The following is a 15,301-nucleotide window of genomic DNA, read 5'->3' on the forward strand; positions in this document are numbered from 1 at the left end:
GTAGTTAACCTTAGAAATGGTGTCCATTTTTAGTCTTGTTCTTTTCCCTTGACCTGTTCAGCTTGGTTGGCCCTACCATGAACTTAATCCTATAACTCCCAGTACCATTCTTGAGTCCCTTTCTGCACATGTCACTAAGTGTTATTGAGTTATATCCAAAATTTAATTAAATCACTTTACTATCAATGTATTTTAATGAAATTGGCATTATTAACTATGTTATGATTCAAATCATATAATTTATGTTTTATTCATTTATTTCAAAAGAAACTGCTAAAGGAATAATTAAAAACTTCATGTTTGCTCTTACTTGAAGCACAACTGAATTTTCGACTTTCTTACACAAGAAACGACTACAGTTAAAAACATCTTTCTGGTTGGTATTAAACTCCATGTACATACAGTTTGTTTACCGGAAACTTGACACAAAGTCCTAGAACTGGCCTAGAGAGAAAATCTTTATAGACATTCCTGAGTTCAAGCTATGCCATGCCCACTTTCAAAGTAGAAGCTGAGTTGCTTAGTGACTGTTTTAAGTTGAATGGCATGCTTATAACCAATAGAAAGAGCAGATTTTACCTTTCGAGGTTGTTTATCCTTATGTGACAAATATGGTATAGAGTTACTTTCAGCGCCATTATAATGAGTACAATGTCCGTAGCACTTGGCAATTTTCTCTCCCCTTATAGGTATTAGTTTAATAGATTGCATTTAGGTTTTACTTTTATACTTTAGATAAATATGTATTATTTGTTTCTTAAGACATATTTGAGAGGTTTAAATATTTTTTTTAATTATTCTATATTTTAAAACAGTTTTGAGACACTTACAAGTGCAAAAAATATTATGCTGAAGGGGCTAAACCTAACAGTTGAAGTTAATGTAACATCGCCTGCGGTTACTTGTTGATGTGCGTGTCAACAAATAATCAAAGATACAGAACACAAGAGGAAAATAAAACATTAAAAATAAAGTGAAAAGATAAAGACAAGAAATTACACATGTCAATTACTGAAGATGTCATAAAAATAATCAACAAAGATTTAAAAGGTACGTACATATTTCTATTTCTTAATTTTAAACATTTCACTGCACTGTACGTTGATGATAATAGCTAGATTTAGTGATGTTTTACAGAAAATGGCAAATAAAAAATATACATTTACCTTAAAAAACTTTTGATATTCCTTTAGGAGGTTCTAAAGATTATGCACATGAAATATGAAAACTTTAAGGTAAACATTAGTATTTTTTTCTACTTAACATGAAAATCACTTTGCATGTGAACTATTCAGAGTCCAAGTGCAAATAACTAAATTAAATAAATTTCTATTACAAAAAGTGAAAAAACAAAAAAATTAAATATTTTTCTAAAACTTCATGCTCTTATGAACATTCTTGTCAAATTTTAAACAATTTTTCACCTAGTTTTATTTTTGCAAAGAAATACAATGAGAGTGATGTTACATCACTGATAGAGTAGCCAGGTACCATAGGGTTAAGCTCCATGACAACAGATGCAGCTGTATATGCTTATTTAAAAACTAAAATTAAAAGGTGATAAAACAACTTGGCTGAATTGTGAGGAGTAATACAAGACAATTTGCACCATATTTTACAAGCATACAATAATAAATTGTATGACAGCACGCAAACAAGGTGTAATGCTGCGTATAAAGTAAAAGTCTCACATACAAAATACTAGTGCATTGTAGAACTTATTTGCTTTTATTTTACATTTTCTGTGATAAATGTTTTGTACCATTAATAAATTCACAATCTAGTTACTATTATTCATTCTTGTATGTAGATAGCTTATGCATTTTCATAATTACTTCCATTATTGCATAAATACACTGAAGTTGCAGTTTATCACTTAAATTTTATAATACAATCTACATGTGCTTATAAAAATGAAATGTATTAAAACAATTATTCTCATTTCTAAAGAACGAGTCTATCTCTCAATATTTATTTCTATTTCAGATTACATAACACTGGCTGCAATTGTTTCTTATTAATTTTAATGTGTCTTACTATTCAGGAAGTCTTGAAATTTGGATCCTCATACCAAAAGTAGGATAACAAAACAATTACAGAAATCTAAATACTTGAACCAGAGATGTCACCATCTGATATAAAACTTAATTTTACAACTGACTGAAAATGGTTATAAGTCATACCAGCTATTTTCTATAATAACATGAACTTTTTTCATATAATCATAATTTCAAAATATTTGTCATTCCAAAAATAAGAAAAATATAAACCCATCTTCAAAGTCTGTGGTGACAAATTACCTTGAAAAAAACATGAACACAATAGCACACTGCACATCACCACTAAGAAAAACTGCTGCCCATCACAGTGATGCACTACTAAATGTTTTACTGGTCAAAATACAAAACATCATCGTCATTTGTCTGACATCTTAACCCTTTCGCAGCAGGCTTGTGCAATTTGTGAAAATTGATTTGCGAATTCCACTTGTACAACAATACATGTGGTAATTCTATATATCTTAACGTATCCTATCAAAAACTGGTAAGATTTTATTAAAGGTCATAAGTATCTTGTACACAAAGAATGATTTTATTATAATTAAGTTTTTTACTAAAAATATGATATTTTTCTGTTGTAGTTACATGCATTCAAACTATTAACAATTCGAGTGCAAGGTGATTTTCATCTTAAGTATAAAAATGCTTTTTTCTTCTTAAAGTTTTCATATTTCATTTTAATATTTCATATCAAGAGTTTTTAAGGTAAATGTTTATATTATATTTTTCTGTACCATATCACTAACTCTAGCTATAATCATCAACATACAATTGAATGAAATGATTAAAATCAGGAAACAGAAAAAAAATGTACCTTTTAATTTTTTGTAAAATATCTTTAAAGATTTTCCTGTTGTGAAATTTGTAATTTTTGGTCTTATTATACATCTTGACACTGTCAACAATGTCCACAAGACATATTACAGTTTAGGAGATTTGTGCAACCCTTCAGCAAAATTTTCATTCAGCGCGTAATATTGCAAGCCTTGAGAATGGAAGCAAAGTATGATGTATATTTAAATTTTTTTAAAACTGTATCTCTAACTATAAAATATTTAGGTAAGAAACAACTGTAAGTGCTATAGTCGATCAAGCAACCAACAATACTGCAGTCAATTACACATGATTTGTGACAATTTCAAAATAACCATTGTTAGTTTATAATGTAAAATAACATCTTTCTAATCAGTATACACGCATAGGTAACATCTACATGTATGCTAAAAATATGTTGAAGGTGGCATGGAAGCTGTCAGGGGTTGAAAAAAATGTATTAGTTGTTTCAACTGTATTCATTCAGAGAACTTTGAATTATGGTTATGTAATTATCTTATTGTCTAGATGCACCTCTAATTAACTACAATTGTATTATTGAAAATACAGAGCCAAAGTAGAGAATTTTCATAGCTTGTTGGTCACATGACAATATATCTGAAGTTTTAAAATTTTATTTTGAAATAAAGGACTAAACCTTGGATAAAATAAAACTTTGAATCATAACATACATTATATTAATTTCATTCACATACATTGACAGTAAACATGTTTAATTAACTTTGAATGCAACACAGTGACTTACACAGAAAAGCATTTAATGGGGTCTTCTGTTGCAAAAGGGTTAAAGTACAACATCTTTATTTTCATATCAGTTGAAAGCTTTGTAGTGTCATTGCCACAGCTTCTCCAATTATTCAGGCACATCTCCACCTACAGCTTCATTTTTACTTGTTTCAGTATTAACTTTTAATTAACGTTTGGGGGAATGAAAGCTTAGAGGCACTTATTTCCTCCATTTTTTAACATTCATTGTTCCTAGCTGCCTACCACAGATAATTTACTGTCAGATAAACTCACTGGCAGACTCAGGCTCTGCCAATCAATTAGCTTTTTAAACCATCAATGGAATGTTGGCACAATTATCAACCCTCATAATTCAAGTCTATAAATAATACATTAAATCCATCAACATGTAATTATGTTTATTTGTTTGTTTATTTTGAATTTCTCACAAAGCTACACAAGGGCTATCTGTGCTAGTCATCCCTAATTTAGCAGTGTAAGATTAGAGGGAAGGCTGCTAGTCATCACCACCCACCACCAACAGTTGGGTTACTCTTTTAGCAATGAAGAATGGGATTAACCATCACATTATAATGCCTCCACGGCTGAAAGGGTGAGCATGTTTGGTGGGACGGGGATACGAACCCGCGACCTGCAGATTGTGAGTCGAGCTCCTTAACCACCTGGCCATGCCGGGCCCATGTAATTATGATTTGAGTATAAACATTTTAAAATAATGTTAAACAATAACATCCTTGCATATAAATAATTATATTTCAATTCTAACCTCCTTAGATGTATTTTTATTTATGCTTATTCTTCGTAAGATTTCCTTAAAATTTTGTTTAAACAGCTTCACCAATAGTTGATGTTAATGACAAGGATTTAAAAATCTTTTTTCATTGTATCTTTTTAACCTATTTTAATACATCAATATACTTTATATTATAAATCTAAAGATATTCATTACCAAGTCTAATCTTACACATCATACATAGAAAATTACCTTTAATATGCTCACTGTCCAACACACTTTTCAGGTCTTCTACTTTTTGCAAACTGTCAATAATATGACGAACTAGTTCTTCTTCTACAATGTTAAAATATAAAAAAAATGGTCACATGCAATGTTCACATAATACTAGTATACCACTTCTTCAGATACAATAGAAAAACACAACCCAGCTAGAGCCTTATTCTCCATTTGTTTGGGGATTTTGCACAAAGTTACATGAAGGCTTTCATGCTAGCTTTATGTAATTTTGATGTAATAGACTAGAAGGAATTAAGATAAGTAGTCAACACCATCCACTGCCAACTCTTGTGGTAGCATTGTCAGACCAAATAATAGTTTTTAAGGAGGTAAAAGGACTTGAAACACAAAACCTTAACTCGATTGTCTGTACTAACTAATAGGCCATGCCAGGTCTCATTTATTCTCAAAAATTAATCCTGCCTACAAAGAGTAACTCTGTTAATACTTTCTTAGAAACAAAAAAAATTCTAACTACTTTTAACACCTGTCCTAACCAATTTATTTTTATATTTTCTCTTCTACATACTAAAGATCTCAGCAAAAAGATACTGTAAAAACACATATTTCTGTATAATATTACAACAATAAATTCTACAACTGTAAACTGCCTATTTAAATGAGACATTTAAAGCTATTTCAAAGTCATTGAAGCTACACTGAAAATAACTAATAGAAATTACTATATCCTTTATTGATAAGGTCAAAACTGAAATAAATTCAAAACTCTATATCAATGATTTTAAACATTTATTTAAAATTTGCTTTTTATGTAATGAAAACCATTTAGATAAATTATACCTATTTTTCCAGACTTGCATGTTTAATAACAATATAAAACTATAGGGCTTTTTATGTTACACTAAAGCTACTACCAAATACTAATTATTTAATTATCAATATTGACACTTTTCTAAATTGTTTACAATCTTTTCAGTAGATAATTTTTTAGCTCCATGTTATATAGTATTTAATGAAGTATAAAATAATAAACTTTGCTCTACAAAGTATCAATTCTGATTCTTAGTTTCTTTCATACCATTCTGATGAATGTTTTGGCTGTAGTGAAAAAAAAAAAGATGAAGATGGATAACATGTAATATCTGTGAAAAATTTTACTTTAACAATTAATATGAAACACTTGTTAGACCCCTTCTACAATACTGTATACAGTTTCTTCTTTTACTATAGGCATGCCATTAATTTGCTAGAGGGTGTAAAGAACAAGCTACGAGTACTAGATAAACTCTTGATTTAAGACAAAATTATTCTACGTGTAATTAAGTTGTGAGTTCATCTACTTTAAGATGTGGTGTGCGGTCACCTTGGATCCTTTTAAAGCTTTGTTTAATGACATTTTGGACAATAAAGATATAATGTTGTTAGCTGATAGCAAACCACAACAAACCAAAAGGCTATCATTCACTTGCTTCTTACTTTACACACACACATACATTCTCTTCATATCATTTAAAAGTTTTTCTGTCATAAATGTGGTAAGCCCTTCAAATACAATGTCCAAATTTACAAATTTTGACCTATGACTCTATATAGACATTTGAAAAACAATATCTAGTTTTACAGATGTTACCACTGATTTACTAGTACTGTACAAACCTTCAAGCACAATGTCCAATTTTGCAGCTTCTGTTAAAGTCAAACTATCTGCATAGTCTGGATCAAGGAATTTTTCTAACTCACTCACTGGAATATATATAAATATATTTATATAAAAGACAAAAAAATATTGGAAATAACCTAATTTACTGGTTTTTAATTACATCACATCATTTTTTGTTCAATTCATACTTTCTTTAATAATCAACAGAAGACATATTTTGTACTGAAAATAAAGATGTACCAAAAACAATATACAAATTTCAAACCCAGGAAAAAAAGTAATAGAATGAAAGCTTGATGTTCATATCGGTTTTTACTTCCAAAACATGATGTTATCTTAACTGAGAAATCTCTTTTACAAACAATAAATAATGATATTAAGAGAAGAAGAAGAGAAATTGTTGAGATATGTAGAATGGTTTTTAGAGAAGATTGTTGCTTGGTCTCAGTTAAAAGGATTTTAATTGTATAAAGTCAAATGTTGTCGGTGTCATTCATTGATTTTAAAACCTATACAAGTGTTAAAATATGATATTAGAAAAAGAAATTTCTTTATAAAATTTAGTGAATGTGTTTAATATGTGAATATGAGTAGTCAGGAATGTATTACTTGTTATGTAAGAATTATGTTGTTGTTATGAAAAGAATGAAGATTTTAGTAACATGTCTAGCTGTGGTGACAAGAGGTAATTATGTACTGAGATATGTTTATATAACAAATTTTGAGTTTACAAATAACAAAGTTGATATTTTGTTTAAGACCAGTTAGACTCCATTTATGCAATGTTCACTTTAGGTTTCTTTATGAAGAAACTATTTAAACTTTATCTAAAAGTGACAGATGTGCAGTATAACTCAATTAAAAAATTGACCTATTTGGAATGAACTAAAGACATATACTTGTTTTTGTTGGAATACTGAAGAACTACAGATGATTTGAGCAACTGTGTTGAAAACTAAATTGCAGCCTTAAAAACTAAATGCAGAAGTTATAATTTTCCCATACTGAAAATGTATTTCTGATAGGTACTTCCTTCCACTCACAAGATTAGCTATTCTTGTTCATTGCTATATGAAAACTTTTATATTAAACATGCCACAAAACTTCCACACACATGATGCATGCGACTCCCTCTATGCACCTCTAGCAAACTATCACTTACAAGTTTGGCAGACGACAGAAGTACCAGAAGTGAGTGGGGACAAAGGGTGGGAAGTGTGAGAGGAGGGAAGTTCCTATTGGAAATAAATTTTTTAGTATAGGAAAATTATAACTTTCAATACAGTACTTCCCTCCACTCACAAGATTAGCTAAAATCCCACATTGATTAGGAGGAGGGGGTGCAAGGGAAGAACATACGTACCCCCCAGAAGCGTCCAAAGGATACCACTGTAGACGATAGAGTCAGATCTAAAGAGGGGAACTGCACCACTTCTGATCCAGGTATACCCTTCGCCCCATATGTGGAATGTGTAAGAAATCCTGGCAGAAATTGAGAGAAGCACATCTGAGTGGGAGGAAATAACGTAGGAAAGTGATAATAACTGGAAAAAGATATAGTAACTCAATACCACAATAAGAAAAGTGGGTAAACGAGGATGCATCCCATGGTGTAGAGTGGCTAGGGCATGGCAGACCATACTCTGTACGTCAACTACACCCAAAACCTCCTCGTGGGGTACTGACATCCATGGAAGGGTAGAATGAGGATCACACCATCTTCACCTCAAACCCAAGAAATGTGGAATTGAAAACCACTCCAATTTTTGGGTATTACACAGGATTAGCTCTGAGCTATAGATCTGGGAATTTGACATCTGGTATCAAAAGGAAGTCTATCACATGATATCAACTCCCGCAACTGTGAAAGAGGTCAGGACCACCCAAAGGGCAATAACATCCATGTATTAAGAGAAAAAGAGAGCCAAGGATAGAACTGGAATAATCCGACATATCCCTGCAGTGACCCACAACACAGAAGAAGGAAATTGAGAGAGGAAGATATACAATCCTAAACTTGTGTGAGGGCTTATGTTGATTGGTTCACTTGAAATATAAAACTAACCTGCGGGGTACCAACATCTACACGAGGGTAGGATGTGGGCTCCCAATCAAAGCAGTGAACTGCATTGTGAAATCTCACTCTGTTGGATGGTTAATCAAAAATTGGAGGATATTACATCATCTACACCGGCAGAACCCCAAACAGGCATAATTTATGGTGCCAAACAAAGAGCAAGGAAGAATTTGAGGAGGGAGATGCCCTAAAGAAAACAGTGCACACCACCAAAAAGATCCCACCAACAGAAGAGTCAAGTACACAGGGACAAAGGTGGAGGAAGAAAGGGAAGGAATGAGTCTCTCCCTGACACCCTGCAGGGGCCTGGTGAATAGACATGGTGAGGAGAGGTGTGGAGGAAAAGGAAACAAAGGATGGGTGAAATGATAGACAAAAACAGGAAAATTGGGCCTGTTAAAAGTAATTGACATTTTCAGGATTTGATTCCCAAACCTGTATGAAAGACTCAAAGGGTTGATAGTCCAGAAAAAAAATGCAAATTTCAGAATTTAACTGGGTTATGAATTAAACATCAGAGATCCTGAAATCTGTATAGGAAGGGTAAACTAACAAACAGACCAAAGGTATCATACCTGGGAAATTATGGTAAGGAATGGTTGATGAAAAATGTGGGAACCTTCTTAGCTTAGTCCTTGACTGCACGGCAATAGAAAAAGGTAGTAAAAAGCTGTCAAACAAGATGTCAACAATTAAACCAGATACACCAGGAAGTGGTACATCTTGCCCCAGTACAAGACTTAATAGACCACATGGTAGGATCTAATCTGCAGGAAAAGAAAACTGAAACCACTCTCCTGAGATATTGGAGCCCAAAGCCACAGAAATGACAGATGTTGTACAGTGGTAAGTGTTACAAATGAAGTAGTAGCTTAACACAAGTCTATGAAGTCAAATAAGAAAAAATTGAGTGGGCAAAACAAATTCAATCCACAAACTATCACATAATAAAACTGAATGAGAAAAGAACTAAGTCATTTGTCTAACAAATTAGGCTACACATAAAAACAAAATGAAGTAAAAACAAGTGAAATTAAACCTGTCTGCACTCAAGAAATTAAGATTGGGTTCTACAGTATAGAGGGAGTCAGCTGCAACAAAAGGGTATGTTGCCATCCTACTGGTGGAGGGTTGTTGCATGCTACAATGCAACTGTACCATGTTAAATACATGGTGTAAGTGGGAGTATAAGGGCTAATGGCAAGTGAAAAATATTTGCGTATAGAGGGCAGCAATGAACAAGAAAAGCTATTATATGAAAAAAGGTAAGTTTTCTATTGGAAAGTCATCTTCTTAGTTCTGAGCTACTAAGGATATTAATAGTGTAAAAGCTGAGGTTGTAAGTAGTTATATAAATTTTTAAAATCTACAGCCAGTCTGGTTTTAACCCTTTCAAAGTAGCTAGGATGTAAGTTTCCCAATGCAATGGGAAATATACATCTCAGCTGCAGTGAATTGTTAAAACATTTTTTTATCTTATGTTTTTAAGTTACAAAAGGTGTTCTTAATGTTGTGGCATGTACTGATAGTTTGGATTATTTTATACTCATGTTGAGCCAAGTGTACACGGATGTGAAAATATGACAGTTAATTACCGTAAATGTGTAATATATTTCATTTAGCTGTTTTATTGCTGAATCTTCAATGTTTTAATATCACAGGTAATCTTTATGGGATGACTGACATCCTAACTACTTTATTTTTGTTTTTATATTCTTACTAATTTTTCAAAAAACACCAAATAATTTATTTAGGCATCTGAGCTTTATAAACTCAGAGCTTTAAACATTATGTACATGTAGTTTGTAAGAATTACTAATGCCACACCACATGTTTCACACTATAAGTAAGTTACATGTAAACCATATTAATGAAACTCCATATTTTGTTCAACATGTATGATAATATGTTGAAGAAGGAGTTACTTTATTTTTTCATGACTTTATTCAATTTTCATTAATTTTAGTAAAGTTCACACAATATATAAAACAGAAAGGATATATAATTTACTTTAAGTTTATCAAAACAATATTGACATATACTGTTTTCAACCAGATAATCACGACTGGTATAACAGAAGTTACATCTAAGTATTTTTGAGGATGCAAGTTTCCACACCAGATGTGTGTTGGTCAAAAAGTTTAGATCAATGTATATTTAATATGGAAAGTTATATTAAAATGATACTTACATTTCTCAAATGCATCGGTGATCTTATCTTTTCCAGTAACTGCTGACTGCAGTTGATTCTGAATCTTGGTCAAAGCTTCAATACACTGCACAAAATTAACAATAAATAGTTTTAAACTTGTACTTGATTCCTTTAATACTATCAGTTTTATCTGCAACCTTCTCCTTCAACCACTCCAACAAACATACCAAAGACAGTTTATAAAAGTCCCTAACAATTTTAAACAAAAGAAACTAATCACCTCTATTTAGGGTTCACTACATTATATTAAAACAGTTTTGGAGTTTCAGCTTATTGTTACAGTCATGTCACCATATCCAATAACGCACTATTTGATGAAAGTGTATCTTGACAATAGCCTTGGAACTGAAAGTGGCAAGGACTTCCATACTCCACTTGAAGAAAGGAGGTTGACTATGAGGTGGAGAGCCTGGAAGAACGTCATCACCAGAGACAATGCAATTGTGACCATGAAACCTTATTTTGAAAAGCACAGCACACCTGGTTATTCACACAAGGCATGCCAGAGATCAGCAGTAATCCCCTTCTGCTTTACCCATGTGGTCCATAGATGGTACGGACATGTTTATGAAGCAATGACATCACAAGGTTATTCACCTATAAGTGATCGTGTGGAATTCCCCATCTCAATGAGGAGTGTGAATAGCCATGGACTAAGAAGCGCGAGTCAACATGGCAGACAGTGCAGATTTAGAGTTAAAGAGTACCTAGACAGGCACTACTTGCCACAGAGCAGGATCCATGATAAAAAGGGAGTGAAAAGGCCCCTGGAAAAAAAAAAGAAAATGAAGAAAACTCGCCAGTAAAATGAAACCCTGATGCAGAGGACAGAGCTATAGAATGAAGATAGTGGGAGATGAATGTACTGGAGCAGTCCACATGCCAGATTAAAAAATCTCATCCATCGGATGACAAAAAAAAAAGAAGAGAGGGAAAAAGTGAGATGTCTGATTTCATGGGAGAAAACATGGAACAAGGTATAAAAGGAAAAAGACAGGGAAGAGTAGGGGAATAGGAGAAAAGGATGAACAACCTTCCCAAGCAGCCAAGGTTTTAGGGAGAAAGGAATAATTGTGATAAAGGGTATGTGATACATCTATGGCAAACAGATCTGCCTGTCAATGACCACAGGCCAACTGAAGAAGGAAATAAGTTTTAAGGGACAGATGAAACAAGAAGCATGAAGAAAATGGTTCAAACAGAGGTAAAGAGATGACATGAAGGACCACTTTAATATCTCAATCTGTAAGGGCAGGCCATCTCAGCGGCCATTGAATATAGAAGGAATGCATGAGCCCAATAAGAACAGGAGAAAGAAAAACCTTATGGTATCTGAAAAATGGAAGGTATGAGAAAGGGCTGCCCAATATCCTGAAAGTGAGGAAAATGATGAACCATGGTTGAACAACCAGGTTAGTATTCCATAACATAAGCCACAGATGGCTTGTCAGCTGGAAATCCTCTGTTAGCAGATCAACAGTGGAACACTTTCCACTTATGTTGGTAGACTTCTAAAGAAGACAGTCATAAGGAACCAGCCAACAAGAAGGCAACTCGACGCATGAAACTGGATCCTCTCGCCCAGAACCGGACAAAAGCCAGGCATGAAGATGGAGGATGAGGAGATTGGGATGTAGGAGGTTGGATCAAGGTTGGCAAAGAAGGGAGGGAGAAAGTGGAAGAGGAACTGATAGTGTCAGGAGCAGATGCTGTAACCTGGGAAACCAAGGTTGTGCCGGCCAAAAGGGTTCTATCAGGAGGACCCGGTAAGAAATGAAATGGACCAGAGAAATCACCTAATGCAGCAACGGAATTGGAGGGTACACATACAGGTATTTGTTTGACCAAACCTGACTGAAAGCATCGACCACCAAGGCCTGGGGATGTGGTACAGGTGACCAAAAGAGGGGCAACTTAGAATTGAGGCTCATGGCAAAAGCATCTAACTGGGGAGAACCCAACGATGGTAATGGTCACAGAAAATGAGAGGATCCAATGCCCACTTCGTACGATAGATCCAGTCTGGCTGATGAAGACAATTTGTGACAAGATTGAAAGTACCAAGCAAATGAAGTGTAATATCACAAATGTGACATGCATGGGCCCAGTATAAGAGCTCCAATGTCCAAAAACAGAGGTCAGATTCATCTGTGACCAATGGCCTGACACTTCTTTGTGATTGATCCATACCCCCAAACTTGAAGGGATGCATCTATGAGCAACTGTAGATCCAGATGTTGGGGAGGAAGTGGCATGCCCATCAACGTATGAGCTTTGTCCAACCACTAATGCAGTTCGTCTCGGGAAGGAGGAAGGGAGATGATAGTGGAAAGAGAATCTCAACCAAGGTTCCATTAGTAGACGAGCATAGAGGAAGTCACATGCATCATATGAGCATATCATGCTACTATTGGTTAAGAGGTGACAAACAATGACTTGCACGAGAGACATGTTGGAACATGATATTTCCAACAGAGGTGGGTGCGTAAGGCTTGTGGCATGCGTTATGAAAAGTTTGCATAGAGAGGGCAGCACAGAATGAGAATAGCCAATCCAGAACTTTAAATAATTATCTTCTTTTTATCAAAGTCCACACAAACGGGTTCAATTATTTTAGAACACCCTTTGACAAAACAAACTATTCTCCTTATCTCTGTTAAACTGTGAAACTCGCTTTAAAATATTGGCCATTTCAGCTAAACTAACAATCACACAGTCTAACTTCACTTTCACTACCTTAATTTTTTCTGACTTCTTTTGTTGGTTACCACAGTTGTATCCAGGGGTTTAAATAATTCTCTATTTTTTTGCATCAAAGTCCATACAGGCTGATTCAGTTACTTTAGACCCCAACTGACAAGACAAATTGTTTTTCCCATCTCTGTTGTTATAAAATAGCTGTACAACACTCTCTCGAAATCACCCATTATGGCTAATCATTCACACACTGGCTAACTTCAAATTTGCTTTAACTAACTAACTTTTTTCTTGACTTAACTTGCATTCTAGTATTCTTTGATACATGCTCAAGAACTGCATTGTTTTACTGTCTACAAACATGTTTAAAACCACTGTAAGAACAGAGAATGAGATACTGTTAAGAACTAAAGTCTCTTCTAATTCTGATAAAGAATTCTGCTCTGAACAACCAACAAATTATTGCCAAGCTTTTATTGTTCATAACATTATTAAACAAAATTAGACCAATTTGACCTTGTAGTTTGAATACAATTGTAGTTTTATCAATTTCAGCTAATTATTATTTATTGGTTGTTACCTCAGCTTCGAGATGTCATAGGTCAGTGATCTAAACATGTAATGAAAACTCTTTTTTCTTTGTTTTTTTTTCAACTGTGTAAGCGAACATGGTTTCTAATTCAGCAGAGATTAACCTTGCAATTGGAACAAAGTGATAAAAGCTTAGCCTGTTGGTATGTTCTAGAAGAAAACAACTTTTTCTATAATTAGTCCTGATTTGTTTTTTGCTTTAAAGCTTGCTTTATCATTTTTTACTTCAATAGAATTATAAAGTTGTAGTATGTTTAAAGGATTAGTCGGAGGATTAGTGGAATTTGCCAATTGATTAGTTATCAAGATCATTCAAGTAATCAATTGTATTCATAAGATTAATCTTCCTATTTTCAGCTTGTTTGGAGTTTTAAGACTTTTTCAAGTTTCATTTAATACAATAAATATCTTTAGTACAATAATTAAGTTACACTTTAAATCTTAAACCATTGTACATGAAAATATATCATATACCACTGTAGTACAAAACCTGCAACAAGATGAATAAATTATTAATAGCATTCCTTAGGTTTCTGCCATCAAATTTCCACAAGATACTAAAATTACTGAATTTTTCTTGATGAAAATCATTTTCCAAAACAGTTTCAAGGAAATACAAGATTTGATCTACAATACTAATTTTCATAGAAAAAATGAATTAAGAAATGTCAGAGCTCAATGGATGGAAGACTCATTTTAAACATTTTTCATATAGTAAGTTCTGATAATAATTTTCTTTCTAACAATACAAGATCTTCAATTATCTGATCTGATGTAGGCCTATGACCAGAACAAGGTGCATTTTTTACAATCTATCATTTGAGATTTTTATGGTAATAAAGTTTATTAACTTTATATAAAATATCTAGGTAATGTCAGAAAAGCACTACATTGTTTACATGAAGTTCTACTTTGTGACTGATTATAAATTAGAAAAATACTAAATACAACTAAGTGACTACTTCGATGACTAGTAAGTACAGGTTAATACAAGTTACATACACTTAGTTCTTGGGATCAAGTTTGCACTAGTAAATGAACACAACTGTATCAAGGTGATCAATCATGTGGTGGTAAACAGAATGTGCACAACTAAATTGAGGTGATAAACATGTAGATACTTTATATACGGTTTCATTCTACAAAGACGATAAGCTTAACAGCACATGCCACTTCACTTGTTAAAGGTACAGGAAGAAAGGATTCTCACAGGTATAAAATTAGTCAATATTTTGTACATAACAATATTATAGTGAAACATGAGTTAACAATTTACTATCTTGAATCACAGAAATGCTGATTCTTTTCATCTCTATCCTTATCATATGTTTATTTGTCACTGCACATTGGGCTAAACAATTAGTTTTTATTTTGTGGTAACACTGCCAGAACAAAATTATGGTAGGAAAATTGAGTTTTTACATTATTATTGAACATTATTACACTGTAA

The 15,301-nt window shown here is 33.2% G+C and overlaps 1 protein-coding gene across 1 annotated transcript in view; it reads right to left on the bottom strand.

Annotated features, from left to right (window-relative positions):
• Positions 1–490: 490 nt before the first annotated feature.
• Positions 491–15,301, bottom strand: part of LOC106474049 — a 24,215-nt gene continuing 9,404 nt past the window's right edge. Inside the window, exons 2-5 of the mRNA XM_013934734.2 lie at positions 10,543–10,627; positions 6,271–6,357; positions 4,627–4,710; positions 491–519 (exon numbers count right to left, since the gene is read on the bottom strand). Of these exons, the coding sequence (XP_013790188.2) occupies positions 500–519; positions 4,627–4,710; positions 6,271–6,357; positions 10,543–10,627 (276 nt within the window). The 3' untranslated portion in view covers positions 491–499. The remainder of the gene's footprint in view (positions 520–4,626; positions 4,711–6,270; positions 6,358–10,542; positions 10,628–15,301) is intronic.

The sequence above is a fragment of the Limulus polyphemus genome, unplaced genomic scaffold, assembly GCF_000517525.1.
Source record: "Limulus polyphemus unplaced genomic scaffold, Limulus_polyphemus-2.1.2 Scaffold6760, whole genome shotgun sequence".
NCBI classification, from domain to species: domain Eukaryota; kingdom Metazoa; phylum Arthropoda; class Merostomata; order Xiphosura; family Limulidae; genus Limulus; species Limulus polyphemus.